Below are 15,795 nucleotides of genomic sequence, written 5' to 3'. Positions count from 1 at the left end.
ATGTGGTCTACTAAGCTTCTGTCAGTAGAAAATTTGGTGTCATTGTCCTAGACCATAAGTTTAACCCCCATGTACCTTCAGTCCTAAGACAAATATCTGAGACTGAAACACAAATGTAAAATACGATATTAAACAAGAGATTATAACCGTAATGCTTCTTCCCAGCTCACCTTTTTTATGGCATATCTCCTAAAGAGAAATTATTTAATGAACATGAAAGTAATGTGTTATGGTGTTAATGTCCCTATACTATGAGCCAAATACCTATGTTTTCTTAACTAGCTATAAGTTATCCAAAAAATGATATAATTTCATTGGGATTTTTCATCATTTCATTGAGCTAAATAATACCAAAGTAAAAAATTCTATGATTCAATGAGAGCGTCAAGGGCCTATAATGTTCCAAAACAAACATATTTCCAGATGACAGAAAGTGGAGAGGATGATACACACGTATGCTGGATCCAAAAGGCTCCTAAGAGAAATATTGATTAAATCTAACAAAATATTTAAGAGGATGAAAAGAAACTTCTACACCTGGATTAAATATACACACACTACTCAGGTATAGGTTTAAGAAGATTTGGTTCAGCAATAGCATACATTAAAATAACCAAAAAAAAAAAAAAAAAAAAAAAGGCCTTCATTGGAAATAAACTCCCCTCATGAGCCAACATTGTGTCCACTATCACCCTGAAACCAACAGTGATCTAGTGATCTTAGGATGCCTTAGCAGAAGTGTCTAGAAGCAAAACCACAGTTGTGCTCTGATCTGTTCTGTACAAACTACATCTGAAATGTCTGCATTCATTTCCAGGCCCCACATTTGATGAACTGTGCGAGTAGAGTGGATCAGGGAGGAGGATGTTGTAACCAGAAACTATGATCTCTGTGGGGTAAATGAAATGACTGTTTGTAACTAGACTATGGAAGAAAGGACTCAGGCATGCTAGCTATCTTCAGCTAAGTGAAGGGCTCTCATAAGAAAGAGGGATTTATCATGCTCTAAGGGGATAATTTTATTTATTTATTTTTCCTTTTGGAAAAAATTCTTATACAATGACTACTATCCATTCCTGATGAGTAATACAAATTACAACATTAAAAGTAATTCATTCTCAACATCTCACTGAAGATTTTGATTACAAGGGAAACTCAAAATTGTACATTAAGTCATTACCCAAATTTCTTGGAATTTTAAAAGATATAAAATATTAGCAGGGACTTGACCAGGTGGTTGTCCACTAATGTCCACAGCAGCATTATTCACAATAGCCAAAAGGTGAAAATAACCCAAATGACTATCAATGGATGAATGAATAAACAGAATGTGGTATATATAAAATATAGTTTGTAGTCTATCACAATCTTTTCATTTTTTTAAATCTTACTATCACAACCATTAATTTTATAAGTTCGGTCAACTTTTTGTGTAAAATCAAAAGAACTTATATTACTGGTAGCAAGTAGTATCAATACAATATATATGTTTACTTTTTATTTTTTAACTTTTTACTATGAAAAATTTAATACATATGCAATAAATCTGGCCACACCAATCAACAACTCATGGGCAATCTTATCTTATATATACTCCCCAGCCGCTTTCTGTCTTCCCCCTGGATTATTGAGAGTAAATCTCAGTATCATAGCATTCGTCTGTACATATTTCAGTATGTATCTCTAAAAGATAAGAATTGTTTTGTAAAAGATATAACCGCAGTATATAATCACATTTTAAAAATCAATAATAATTCCTTAATATAATCAAACATTAAATTTCTTCTCTCCCCCTCCCTCTTTCTTTCTTAAGATTGATTTGTTTACATCAGGATTCAAACAAGTTCTACTTGTTGCATTGGTTGCTATGTCAGTTGTCTCTTAAATTTCTTTTAATCCCCCTTCATCTAGTTTTTCCCCCTTTACCTCATAAAGTTTCCCAAGGTCTGGATTTGCTGGCTCCAGCCCAGTAAAGGGATAAATTTAAAGCCAATGAGAAAAGCCTTTGGTTCCAAAGAAGGTAAAGTAACAAACAGGAAGATGTGATAGCTTCATGTGTCAATTTGGCTGGGCTATAGCATCCATTTATTCAATCACACACTAATGTAGGGGTTAACAAGAGGCAGTTTATAGATGAGGTTAACCTCTACCATTGGTAGACCTTAAGTAAAGATTGCCCTTGATAATGTGGGTGGGACTCATCCAATTACTGGAAGGATTTAAGTGCAAAAACTGAGGTTTCCTGGAGTAGAAGAAATTCTGCTTCAAGATTGCAACATTAACTCCTACCTGCGTTCCAGCCTGCCAGCCCACTCTACAGATTTCAGTCTTGCCAGCCGCCACAATGATGGGAGATGGATGGACGGATGGATGGAAGGAAGGAAGGAAGGAAGGGAAGAAGAAAGTGTGTGTGTGTGTGTGTGTGAGAGAGAGAGAGAGAGAGAGAGAGGGAGAGAGAGAGAGAGAGAGGGAGAGAGAGAGAGGAGAGAGAGAGAGAGGGAGAAAGAGAGAGAGGGAGAGAGAGAGAGAGGAGAGAGAGAGAGAGAGAGAGAGAGAGAATATGGTATTGGTTCTGTTTCTCTGGGGAACCCTGACTGATACAGTTGTGCAAGGATGGAATGGTCTATTTCCAGTCACGTTGCATTCCTGTCATTGGAAACATTCAAGTACAGGCAAGAAAACCACTTTGTCCATAATAAGGAGACCATTTGAAATAGATGCCTCTTCATACAATTATAAAACATTTGTGTCAAACTAGACCACATAGTCTAACTCAATTTATTCATTAAGACCTAGTATGTATCAAACACTGTGCGAGGCTCTATGGATATAATGTTGAGCAAAAGCAGCTACTGCTCTGCTTTTTTGGAACATATATGGATCCTGTACTATGTGCAGGGTACCAGACTAGCCTTGTAGAACACAAAATTGGTGCTCAACTGATAATTGTTGAATGAATAATTGAAATAACAAATATACATATATTTTAAGATTGCAAGGAAATATATATTCACACATATAGTGTTTGAGAAATCTATCAAAAATATTAAAATTTTTAAAACTTTAACTTTTAGTAAGAATAAGATTTAATTACCAAAAAAATTCTATACCATGCAATGTTTCCTTCTCCAATAGAGCATGTCTAAGATATTTTCCTAAACATTCCTCACCTCTTGACTCCCCCCTTTCATACCAACCCTAAAAATAATTAACTTAATGTCTGTTCATTTCACATATTTGAAACTGCAAATTCCTAAGGCATAGAAACTACAACCTCTCGATAGTCTGTAGCAGTCCTGCCTGTTCTGTACTCCACGGAAGAACATTAGTAGCCAACTGCTGCAGTGAGCGTCTTCATCTGCCTCCAGCCATGGACAGCCAGAGAACTCCCCATACTGCTTTTCCAAACACTGAGGTCAAGAAAGTGAAAGGGAAGAACTGGGTGGATTTCAATAATAAGAGAAACTTAGTATTAAACCCACATTTGTACCAGACTTGTAATTTTTCAAAGTATCTTCATTGCCGTAATTTCATTTTATTCTACCTGCATAATTGTGGGGGGAAAAAAAAGAAAAGTAGGTGAATGTATCATTGGACAAATGAATAAAATGAGACACAGATGGAATGAAACTGAGGTTTAAATCCAAAACCTTACAGTCAGCTGTGTGTTTTTTTTAAATTAGATCAAATTGACAGGACATAGTGCAACATAAGGCTATCTGGATAACACTGAGAAACTTATTCTTTAGCAAAAGACGGTTAATTGGTTTCTTTACACTCGATCCAAGGCTGTAAGAAATGGAATACTGCATTACAGGGGAACTTTCTTATATACACAGGTTGTTGAGAATCTTGGCTATATTTATTGACAACATACCTGGTACTCCCAGAGGGCTTTGCCATGCATTGGTTATTCATTAATTACTAGAAATTTCTCATGAAAACAACTCATCAGTTTCTACAGGTTTCATATTATAAAATTCTAAGATCATCTGATTTTCTACTATAAAATGTTTGAGAGGTTGTGGAATAGTACTAGAAGACCCAAAATGAAAACATTTAGTAGCAAAGTTGCAAGAGCCTCGCATAGTCACAAACTGGAATTCTAGACTTGGCTGTGGCACCAATGAACTGGATGATCTAGCTGGGAATCTCTCTTATCTGTATCTCTCATATATATGTATATAAGCTTTACATATTTGTTTATTCATGCTGACATTACCTATTTCAGCTGCCTTGCCTATATAATGTAACAACTTTTATTTTTCACGGGATGAAAGAAATTATGGCTGTTTTCCTGAAACCACATCAATTTTCAAAGGTAGCTGTAGCAACAGAGATGCGTTTGCACTGGAATTTTGGCATCAAGGCCAGTACCACCTTGAAAATTTGGCTGATTCCCCCAAACCCATAAGTTGGAGAAATACCAAGAATAAAAAGGGGAATTACAAGGATGATTTAGAATTTTCTTCATTCTCCTTTAAGTTAGTCCTTGTCAGTTGCCAGGAAAACAAGCCAAGATCAAAATGGAACTGATAAATGGCTGCTATTTAACTACAGAAACAATATTTCAATGAATGAATTATCCATCACCTAAAAATAAGGGACAATTAAATTTTAACAGTACAAGGATATCTCAAAAAGTTCATGGGAAAAGAGAACTAAATAAGACCCTTTCCATGAACATTTTGAACTACCTTCATATACTCCAATAGGAAAAAGCAGGGCTTTGATTTTGTTTTGTTTTGTTTTCCGGTATTATTTCCTTCCTAATTACATTTTTCTAAAAATAATTTTTAAAAAGCTTTAACTAAGAATTGGTCATTTGGCCAACCTATAAAGTGTTTAACCACCCATCAATAAACAATTGATTTTAATTTTTTTTCTTTTCTTTTCCTAAGCTCTCTTAAGCACATACCTCATCTTTGCTTTTCTTCCTGGGCAAGCAAGAAAGGATTTTATACATATCCATAGGTCTCCACCTGCAATTTACAAACACTCTTTTATTGCTCTTCGGGTGGAAAAAACAAATGGCAATCAACTCATCCAGGCCATTTGCCTCCTTTTGCTTTTCTCTCTTTGCAGTTAAATAAAGATATAAACACTTGAAAGCCACAGATAACTATATCAGCTTATTTTATGACAACAGAAAGGCTATTTTTTCTACCCTCACCCAAACTTGTCTCAAGGCCACTTACCCTCCTTTGGCCCAGCCCTTTAAAAAATTATTAATTTTTTAATAATTTCAATTATTCCTCTAACCACCAACTACACAGAGAACCAATGGACTTCATTTCTGGTAATCCTTCAACTTCAAAAACCAACGAGGAGAAGCTTCTTCACACACACACACACACACACACACACACACACACACACACATTTCCAGCAGCATGCAAGTTCTGCACTCACCTGGGAAGAGGGAAACAAAGTCTGTGTCTCTTCTTACCTTGCATAATATTTTCAGAAAACTTGTAATTAAGATTATATAATCTTACGTCTGAATTCCCATGTTCATTGCAGCATTATTCACAGTAAATAAGATATGGAAACAACCAAAGTGCCCATCAACAGACAAGTGGATTTAAGAAATGTGGTATATATACACAATGGAATACTATCCAGCCTTGAAAAATCAGGAAAGTCTGTCATTTGCAAAACATGGGTGAACACAGAGAACATTTTGCTACATGAAATAAGCCAGGCCCAAAGAGACAAATACCTTATGATCTCACTTACAGGTGGAATCCAAAAATGTCAAACTCATAAAAGCAGTGAGTGGAATGGTGGTTACCAGAGACTGGTGGTGGGGAGAGATGGGGAAAGGGGAGATGTGGGTCAAAGAGTACAAAGTTTCTATTGCACAGCATGATGACTATAGTCAATAACAATGTACTGCACACTTCAAAATAGCTATAACGGAGGATTTTAAATGTTCTCACCACAAAGAAATGATAAATACTTGATGTGAGAGATATGTTAACTAGCCTGATTTAATCACTCCATAATGTATACATGTATTGAAACATCATATTGTACCCCATAATATATACAATTATTATTTGTCAATTAAAAATAAAATAAAACAAAAAAAACAATTGATGGTGAAAAAATTTTTTTTAGAATAAAACATTAATGCACCAAAACTTGAAGAGCTGACTGGGACTTTAGTAGGTAAAAACTGGGGTACAGAGCTGTTTTCAGGGTTCACTTTCATGTGGTTTGCACAGCCAAGGCTATTTCTCAAACCTGTGGTCCTCAAACTGGACCAGAAGCCTTGGTGTTATTGGAGCCACACATAAATTTATTTTATCTTCCTGAAGAGTCCATGTTAGTCACAGGTTTGGGGGAAATTGATTTTATATTCAAACACACATAGACATATCATGAATTAGTATTAAATTTTGCACACATTTCACACAATTAATAAAACATGCAAAATAATTACATGATTATGAGATGCTTACATACCCCAAATACCCCAGGTCCTTCTCTACTTCTATCAGAAGTGCTCAGATGACAATGTTCAAAAAGCATGAAACTACACCATTAAGTCTGACGGAAGGGAAAGACCTGTGTATATACTTAAGCTACTTAAGTAGAGAAGTTCTAAAACACAAAAGGTTAGTTCTATAGCACAAGGAAACTGACCTACCCAAGATGCGATTGACATTGTTGTTTTTTATTTAATACATATGAGACCTCATAAACATTCTAGCCATAAAGTACACATATATTTTAAAGCAGTTTTTGATACTTAATGGAAAAGTCACATTTAAAATCAGAACGGTTCCTGCCCAACTTGAAAATAAAATGAAAAAAGCTTTTAACAACTTCTTTATAAAAGAAAGAGATAAAAACAGGCGGGAACAAGAAAGAGGAGGGAAAAATAAATCACTTCTCTTTGTGCCAAGGCAAAAAATATCACGAGGTTCTTTGCATTTGGCACCCAATTTATAGCCCAGTAATCAGAGTCTATGAACTTAAGCCTTCATGGATGAGTGCATCAATTGGTTTTTGAATTGCAGGATCACATTACTCACTTAACTTTGAGACTAGCCCTTTCAAGAAGTATATTCAGCTATGGCACGCAATATTTCAAATCTAAAATGAGGATGTCAACTGTGAAACTAAACTTAAAATTTTAGTTGTTTTTCTATCAGCCCCTCCCACACTTACCTAATTTGAATAATATTAATACAGGAAGCAATTAAATAAAAATGTGAGTATTCAAGGTTTATTGGCAAGTCTTATTGCTTTAATTACTTGCAGGCCGATGCACACAAGTAAAGAAATCTGTGCCCTGCATGCCACATTATTAGTGATTTACCCTTAGCCAGTGAAGGTAAATGTTTACCCTGCTGGGGCAGAAGATGGAAAGGGCTAGGAAATCATGGCCCTACACTTTGCAGTCACCCCACAGTGCTCACCATGCTGTCCCTAAGCCTATCCTGCCAGTACAACAGATGATGTAAATACTGCCATATACATATTATACACATGCACAGGCACACACACACCCCTCACATGTGCTTGTTAGTAATTAACACACTATTAAATTTTGCTCCTGCTAACACTTCTGTGGTCAGCCTGTCAATCAAAAAGTTTTGGTTAATGCTAAATGTTTTAAACAAAAAGAGTCTATCTACTCCCTCTATTATCTGGGCTGAGGAAGCCATCTACCACATACCAGAAGCATTTTCAAATTCAAGGGTGTTAGTTTATTGATGACTCTAACATATTTCTGGCTATTTTTTCCAAGATGGATTAAGTATAAACTACGGGAAGTATTGTCAGTGGGCAACCTATACTCAACATTAATCAGACTTTGGGTTCAAGAAAGTGAGAGAAACAGAGAAAGTGTGTGTGTCTGTGTGTGTGTGTGTGTGTGTGTGTGTGTGTGTGTGTGTGTGTGTGTGTGTGTGTGTGTGTGTTAAAGGTATGTGAGGTAGGGATACAGAATTTTTACCTTATATATAAGCTTTCTGAATTTTAGTGAAAACCAAAATTCCCACTTGAATGTAGCTATATCTTTGATTATATGTTTTCACTAGAGAATTCACAAATGAAAATAAGCATACCTCAAAAAATTATAATAATAGAAGCTAATACCTGAGAATTTGCTATGTGCATGGTGCTATTCTAAAATACCTGCATGAATTTCACTCGATCCTAACAATAACTGAGATAAGCACTATTATATGTTTTTCATAGTTGAAGAAATTGAGAAGTAACTTGCTAAAGTTGCCAAGTTCACACAGCTAACAAAAGGTAGAAACTGGGAGTCAAAAGTAACGGTTTGACTCCAGAGCTTATGCTCCAAGCTGTATACCCTCTGCAAGCAGATGGTTCTTATTTACCCCAATTTCCAATTTGGTATTGAGTATGTGTGGAAAAGTAGAGGGGGTAAGTGAGACTTGAAGCCTCTGAAATAATTCACACAGACCCAAGTCAAATCAAAGACGCTCAGTTTCTACAACTCCAAAATCTCAAGCTGGTTCTCTTAGGGGCACTTCCCAGGCTGGGTGCTTGGAGAGAATTAGATTGTGTAGGCACGGGGGAAGATCACGGCCAGCCTTGGGAGGCATCTGAGTAAGTGAGGAAATGCAGTTACATTCCAACAGGTATAATTTCTTGCAGACTCAAAAAAAAGCAAAAGCTACTTATAGGACTGATACAGTCTTTACAATCAAAAGGTGAATGTGTGCTACAATGAATAAGTGGAGACATCAGATAGCCATCTTTACAAAGAATTAGAATAAATATGATTTCAATGTTTCTACAGTCTATTTTCAAAAACCGATAGATATAAAGTGGCCTGAAATTGTTTTCACCGAACTATGGGAAACAGTCTCAGAATCATCTACCATGCATAAATCAAATCAGTGCTACTTTTTATATGTAAGTTATGGTTACAGGTCTCAGGAAAACAGTCTAAAGTTGAAATAGGAAAACTGCCTGTCTGTAGATGATAGACAAAAAGGCAGCTGTCAAAGCACGTAGTCTACCAATGTCATTTTCACCTAAATAAAAATAAAGACAAATGGTGGAATGTATATAAGGTGGATAGAGAGACAAGTCCAAAGATTCATTAATCAAGAATCATAGGATTTTAGAGTTGGAAAGGGCCTTAGTGAGTGATTTCAATTTCTGCATTTTACATAAAATAAAACTGGGGTCGGCAGAATTTGTTCCTCATGTGCAGCTGTTATCTTCAGCTCTGGATGTGAGGAATCACCCCTAGGAAGAGTGTATGGAGTGAGAAGACCTGGAAGCCCTGACTTTTGAGAGGCGGGCGGATGAAGAGCAGCCCATGAAAGCAGCTGGTGAGGAGCAATGGAGAGATGGCAGGAAGACCAAGGACAGTGATGTCACGGGAGCCTCAGAAGGAGGAGATTTTAGGGAAGAATACGTAGGTGTGTTGAATGGTGAAAAGAGGTCTAAGAAGATCAGAACTGGAAAAAAAAAAAAAAAACAGTCATTAGATTTGCTGTTTATTGATTGGTGGTGACCTTAGCAAAAGCCATTTCAGTAGCATGATTAGCATGGAAGATTGTCATGGATTAAGCAGTAAATGAGAGATCGACATGGAAAGACAGTAAGAGCTCGAAGAAAAGAAAAAGATAGCACAGTGGACAAAAATACACTTAAGGGAAAACGGTCAAGAGAGAATGAGAGAAATAATTAAAACAATAATTGAAGCAATTTGGGGGAAGACAAAGGAAATTAGGGTCAAAGCTCCTGCTGATGGATGAGTCTTGACAGAAGGAGGTACCCAGCTTGCTCTGAGACACTGAGGATGGGACGGGATGGACATATGACAACTGAGTGGTTCTCTCAGGTGAGTTTTTATTCTTATGTTTAACTGTTTAAACCATGTGGAGTTGATTTTAATAAATCATGTAAGGTTTATGAAGTCCCCTTCTTTATTGCCTATGGTAAGTTTTGAATGAATAAAGAGCCAGCCCCAGGCCTAGAGCCTTCGCTCACAAGGACGTAGATGGGCCATGGCTGGCAGCACAGACCTTCCCACATCTCCCCTTCTCTTCGTCCTTCACTCACTGGAACACCTTCCTCCTTCTCCAGATACTTCCACCAGCTGCACAAATTAGGTTCTCATGCCATTAGGAAACACTGAGGAGATTTACAGGGAGGAGCGTCACTATTTTCAATCTTGTGAAGGCTGGCAGTTTCTCAGCTTGGCCAACTATCTATTTTTCTTGCTTGGTTTCTGCCAGAGGCAAGAGCAGGCAGCAAGAAGAAGAAAAGCATGGTGGCAGGAAATTAAAAGAAAAAAGAGAGAGAAGAAGGATAGGGAAGATTACTCCTGAAGTTAAACCAGAGAGCACATTAGGAAAGAGAGGTTAGTCACAGAATTAAAGGGCGATCGTGTGTGTGTGTTTAAGATTATGTGGATTACCTGTTGCGTTGGATTATCCAGCTGATTTCCAAATGGGTTTCCCTCTACGAACACACACCCACTACCTGTTAGAGTCCTTTCCTGAGAACCCAAAGGTCTGTGTGCAAAGTCAATGCTTCTTTCTTTCCGTAAGAGACCGAGGCAACACTCTGAAAAGCCACGTTACCCTGACAGTTTAGTAACATTTACTTTAACATTCTTTACTGATAAAATCTGAGGTATGTTTTTTTCAAATTGGATATTAGGTACGTTTTTCACCTCCACCATTTCACCCTTAATCTTCAAGGTCTATCAAACCTTTTCTCAGGTGGGGAATAAAAACGCTTGTGAGTTACTGTTAGCCAGAATTTGCTAATTTAAATTCATCTCAGAGCCATTGGCAATAGCTGTCTTGCTTGAGAGTATGCACTCCTAAACTTTCACAAGTCCTCACCCGATTGTAGAAGTGTTGGGCAAAAATGCAATTCTGTTTATGGTGAAGATATATTCATTCATTCGACAAGCATTTATTGGATGCTTGTCACACATGCTTGACAATGGACTGCTGGCCGAGAATATCAAAATGAATGAGATATGGAACCAATATTTCATAGAGAGAAGAAAGAGCAAATACATTGTTTAATGTCCACAACCTGATTTCTTTGGCAATTGTTTAATATCTTTCCTCAGAATACCAAGACCTAGGATATATCCATTGCCTTGCACTTTCGGCACAGCTACTTTATCATAATAAGCAAAAGTATATATAACAGCTGTTTATGCAAAATAAAAGTTCTACATAAAGAGAAAGAGACTCCATCCAAAAGAGCAACAAATGAAAATATCAGAAATGCAGACCACCTGCCTGTCCATTCCTACTAGGCAGTAAGAAAGAAACACATACACACATTACAACAACCACAACAAAAATCTTACCTGATTTGCCCACGCCTGCTCTCCCAAATATTGCCAGTTTGACCTCTGCGCTTTTAGCCATGATGGATGTTAGTAGACAATTTACTGTTGTTAAAACTACAGAGCTGAGCAAATCTTTTTGGTTCCAGCCTTTGAATTCACCATATCATTGTAAATCTTGGAAAAGTCCACGATCTTTAAACAAAAGAGATTTGGGAATTAATAAGTGACTGGAAAATAAATTAATATCTATTAAGCATCAACCATATGCCAGCCACCAATCACTTTATCAACATTTTCTAATTTGATCCTCACTGTCCTGTGAAGGGGCTATAGCAATTTGCCATAAACTATCCAACTGATAAATGCTTGATTCAGGACCTGAATTTAGATCTACATGGGCATTTTCCCATACAATAGCATTTTCTAAAGTACTTCCTCAGGAAATTTTTTTATAAAGGCATTGTTTCTTGGAAGTAATTGATAATAGATACTTGAAATAGGTGAATATATGCATTTACCATCCATCTCATGTACAACACACATGATAGGGAGAGTCACTTTGGGACTCTTTATTTCCCTTTGGGTTGAATAATATGCATTCATATTAGTCAGCTTCATGGTAACACAAATCAGTTTTGCATTTCAAGGTTAAATTGCATCTCAGTTCACACTATATCACATGATCAAGTCATGCAACATACATGCGCTTTCCAGGAATCGATATATACCATTAAGATTATATTTTTATATCTTGCTGGACACAGTGCCCTTGTACACAAAAGATAAATGTCATGCTCCATGTTCTGATTCCTTTTCTATGATGACCTCAAGTAAATTAGTTTATAGCATTACCCTAACACTTGGGAAATGACATTACATACAATGTAAACATATTTTATACAGGTTGGTGCTTTAGGAATGACATCTAGGTTCTTAGTACCATGGGAATGTAAAGTTGGAAAGAACCTTGGAGGATCAGCCAAAGCAATCCTGCAGCCATTACAAGAATCTTTCCTTAGGACCAGTCTATCACGTTGGGCCTGATTCACCACTTCCCGCTATGGGAGGTGGGTTCATGACCTCTGAAAGCTGTTTCATTTCTAGTCAGCCACCTCCAAATAAAAGAACTATCTTTCTTCTATTGAGCTCTAATCTGTCTCCTTATGACTTCTCACTTTTTCTGGTTTTCCTCTATGAAATAACTCAAAATAAGTCAACTTTTTCTTTCACTCAGAACCACCCAAGTAGCCTGGCATCTGTTAGGCACCTTGGCCATATCCTAGGCTTCTGTTTTCTAGGAAAATGAGGCCCAGCATGTTTGCTCATTCTTCATGGGTTGTACTTTCTTGTTTATGTTTTTTTGACCCTCACCTTCCGTTTTCACCTCATGCAGCTTTCTCCTGTGACACTTGCCATTTTAGTCACTATAAAACACGGCCTCCACTGCTTTCACTACTTGAGTTGTGACCTGACGTAGCATAAATTCCCTGAGATTTTCATTGTCTTTTAACTGTACACTGTGGCTGTACAGTTGTATTGTAACACAGCCACTCACAAGAAGGCTCACACCTTTTACATGGACTGCAGACTCCCCCACTCTGAACTTCTGGAACTTCTGCAATCAATGGTTTAAACCTAAATACAAGACTTCACTTTTATCAAAGTTAAACTTAATTGCATCAGTCTTCACAATTCATTCACTTTTCCAGTCTGTAAAGATATTTTTGAGACACCAATCTGATATCTAACTGTGTTAACTGCTCCTGCCAGAGTTTTGTCATCTACAAGTTTTTAAAAAAGAGCTTCTCAAGAGACAAAGAAAAAAGCAAAAATCCTTTTGAAAAAGTATTTCTACAAAGACATTAACATGTAATTGTTTTTATCGTTATGCATTTAAGCCATCAACCTGTACCTAACAAATTTTGTATTTGCTGACTTCCAAAGTGCTAGAGCTTCCTCTGAAGGAAAAGGTCAACATTAACATTAGCTATTGTTTATGTCACCCCCAATAATGAAAAAAGTTCATAGTAGTCATTAATAGTACAAAAACCAGAAGCTTAAACATCTGTAATTTGACCATACTTTTGGCTAAAGATAAAAGGACTTCATTATTTGGCATTTTATATGCATTTATTAAGAACAGGCCCCTAGGTTTAAGGTTCAGTGTCTCATCACAGAAGCATAATATATCAAGATATATTAACTATATAAATTCTAAACAAAAATCACTGCTGACAAGCATTTCTTTGCCACATAGAGCATGCAAGTGTCTGGAGCTTGTATAAACAATAATTTGCTGTTTCGTGCAAAACTGTTTATTCCAGTGTACATAAAATCCAAGTTAATTATCTGTCTGATTAATGCTACATGAAAGTAGCTCTGAAATGTGATTCTTTAAAAAACAGGTCAAATATTTCAGTAATTCCCAAATGGCCTCAGAGACATAGGAATTTCACATAAGAAAGAGAAATTGTGTGGGTTATTTCTTCCATGTATAACCTAATCAAGATACAGCTGGTTATTGTCAACCTTATGACACAAAACTGACATAGATTCTTCAACATTTTATTTCTCACATGAAAATGTGAAAAGTTCCATTTGATAAGATGGAAGACAAAGATAAATGCGAAAATTGCAGTAAAACATAACCTGCTGCCAAGTTTCTGATGTTCAAAATAATTATCTTCCATAACGTGGATCTAAGAAAACTCATTCGTTCTGTTGTTGTTCGTTCACTTTTTACTTTACAGTGCTTTATTTGGATGAAAACTTCTCAGTTCCTATCGCTAAAAGTAAAGTCACACCTAAATATTTAGGAGATTAAAGGTGTAGTGTTTTGTTGCTTTTTTTTTCTCTAAAGATAGAGTAATTAAAGAAAAATTTAGAAAAAAGAAAAAGAGCTATCATCCGAATACTGCATTATTATTAATGCATTCATTAATTCATTGCACACTTATGCCTAGCATATACAAACAAAAGTAGCTACCTTTGAAGAGCTTATATCCTGTTAGACCTATGACATTTAGATCACCAATTACTTTATTTAATTTTTTTTTTTTTTTAATTTTAAGAAAGGTTTCATTCCTAATAAATCATTCCCAAGATTGTAGTAATCAAGGTTCATGCTTTCTACTTCCTCTTGGGGGAGTAGGGGGTGGGGGGAAAGCCAGCGTCTTTATAAGGTAATCATTTTTCTAACTTCTGTTTTTATGCTCTCATCAAAATAAAGTGCAGCTGTTAAGGGAAGCAAAGAACCGAGTCTGGCCGTGGGAATGAGATTCTTTTCTCTGCGGGCCGCCCCTTCTCTGGCTCTGAAAACAAGTTTTCCTGGTGTCCTTACCAGGAATTCTCCCTCATCTTAACCCAAGGCATCGCCCACAGGGACGGGGATTACTGTGCAAGCCCCTGGGCTTAGCTGTGCTCTGAAATCAACAGGTCTCCTCCAATGACAAACAAGCCCACCGTGGGCTGCAGGGAAGGCACTTGCTTTCAGCCCAGGGAGCAAAGGCAGCCTAAGTCAGAAGGGCGTCCTCGCCCTTAGCTCAGAGCGCTCTGTCAAGCTCGGGTGCTGCCGTTTACATCTCTCTCAGCGAACCCCAAAGCCGCCCTGCGAGGACCCCGTGACCAGGAGGACTGACCCAGGGGCCGAGTGCTCAGGGGCTTGGAATGGGTCTGCAGAGAGACGTCCCGAAATGGGTCTGCAGAGAGACGTCCCGAAAAAGCCACCTACACACGCGGGTGACACTCACCTGTTCACACTCTCCAGGCCGGGAGAGCCGCGTCCCCTGCAAGTTCGGAATCGGTCCCCCAGACAGAGAAGCCCTCCCACGCTGCGCAGCCCCGGCTGCAGGCTGCGCTTCGGAGCTGCCGGGCTGCGATCGCGGGTGGGAGCGGCGGCAGCAGCAGCAAGTGCCGGCGCCTCGGCGGGGTCTGCTCGCCCGCGCTCGCTCCGACTAGCGGCCGAGGGACTGCGGCAGGACGCGAGCCCAGCCCGGCCGAGGTCGCCGCGCTCCGCCACCGGGTGCTGCAGTGCGGCGCTCCAGCGCCCCCTACCGGGACCGGGCCGGGCTCCTCCCGCGGCGCTGCCTCCCGGCCTGGCGGCTCCGACCCCGACCTTGAAGATGCCGCATCCAAGACAGGCTTCCCTTTTGCTTTCCTTGCTCAGTTCCAGGCCTCTAGGCTCTCTCAGCAGGGTGACCTTCCTTGGCTAAAACCTTGCGTGTGAAAGCATTACCACGTGCTGTTATTCTGTTCCTTACCTCAAAAGATCCCCACAATACTCTTTTGCAGTACATTTAATTATCCCCATGATACCCAACAGGAAACTGAAGGAGAAGAGCAATAACTAGTCCAAGGCTAGTCAACGGCTGGAATAAAACCCAGGCCGGATTGGAAGCTGAGAGACTCTAGGAAAGACGTAAATACTGAATTCAACTGAAATTCATATTTGCATATTTGACAAAGTTCCAAAAGCTTCA

At 38.2% G+C, this 15,795-nt stretch overlaps 1 protein-coding gene across 2 annotated transcripts in view; it reads right to left on the bottom strand.

Moving 5' to 3' along the window:
* The window catches only part of RERG (RAS like estrogen regulated growth inhibitor), a 126,450-nt gene extending 115,054 nt beyond the window's left edge, over positions 1-11,396 (bottom strand). For both annotated transcript variants that reach the window (XM_063076288.1, XM_063076289.1), the window contains exon 1: positions 11,336-11,396. In XM_063076288.1, the coding sequence (XP_062932358.1) occupies positions 11,336-11,396 (61 nt within the window). The remainder of the gene's footprint in view (positions 1-11,335) is intronic.
* Between the last annotated feature and the right edge of the window lie 4,399 nt (positions 11,397-15,795).

This window comes from Cynocephalus volans, chromosome 12 (assembly GCF_027409185.1).
Source record: "Cynocephalus volans isolate mCynVol1 chromosome 12, mCynVol1.pri, whole genome shotgun sequence".
NCBI classification, from domain to species: Eukaryota; Metazoa; Chordata; class Mammalia; order Dermoptera; family Cynocephalidae; genus Cynocephalus; species Cynocephalus volans.
Note: the sequence above shows the minus strand (reverse complement) of the source record. Positions and strands in the feature narration are given on the sequence as shown.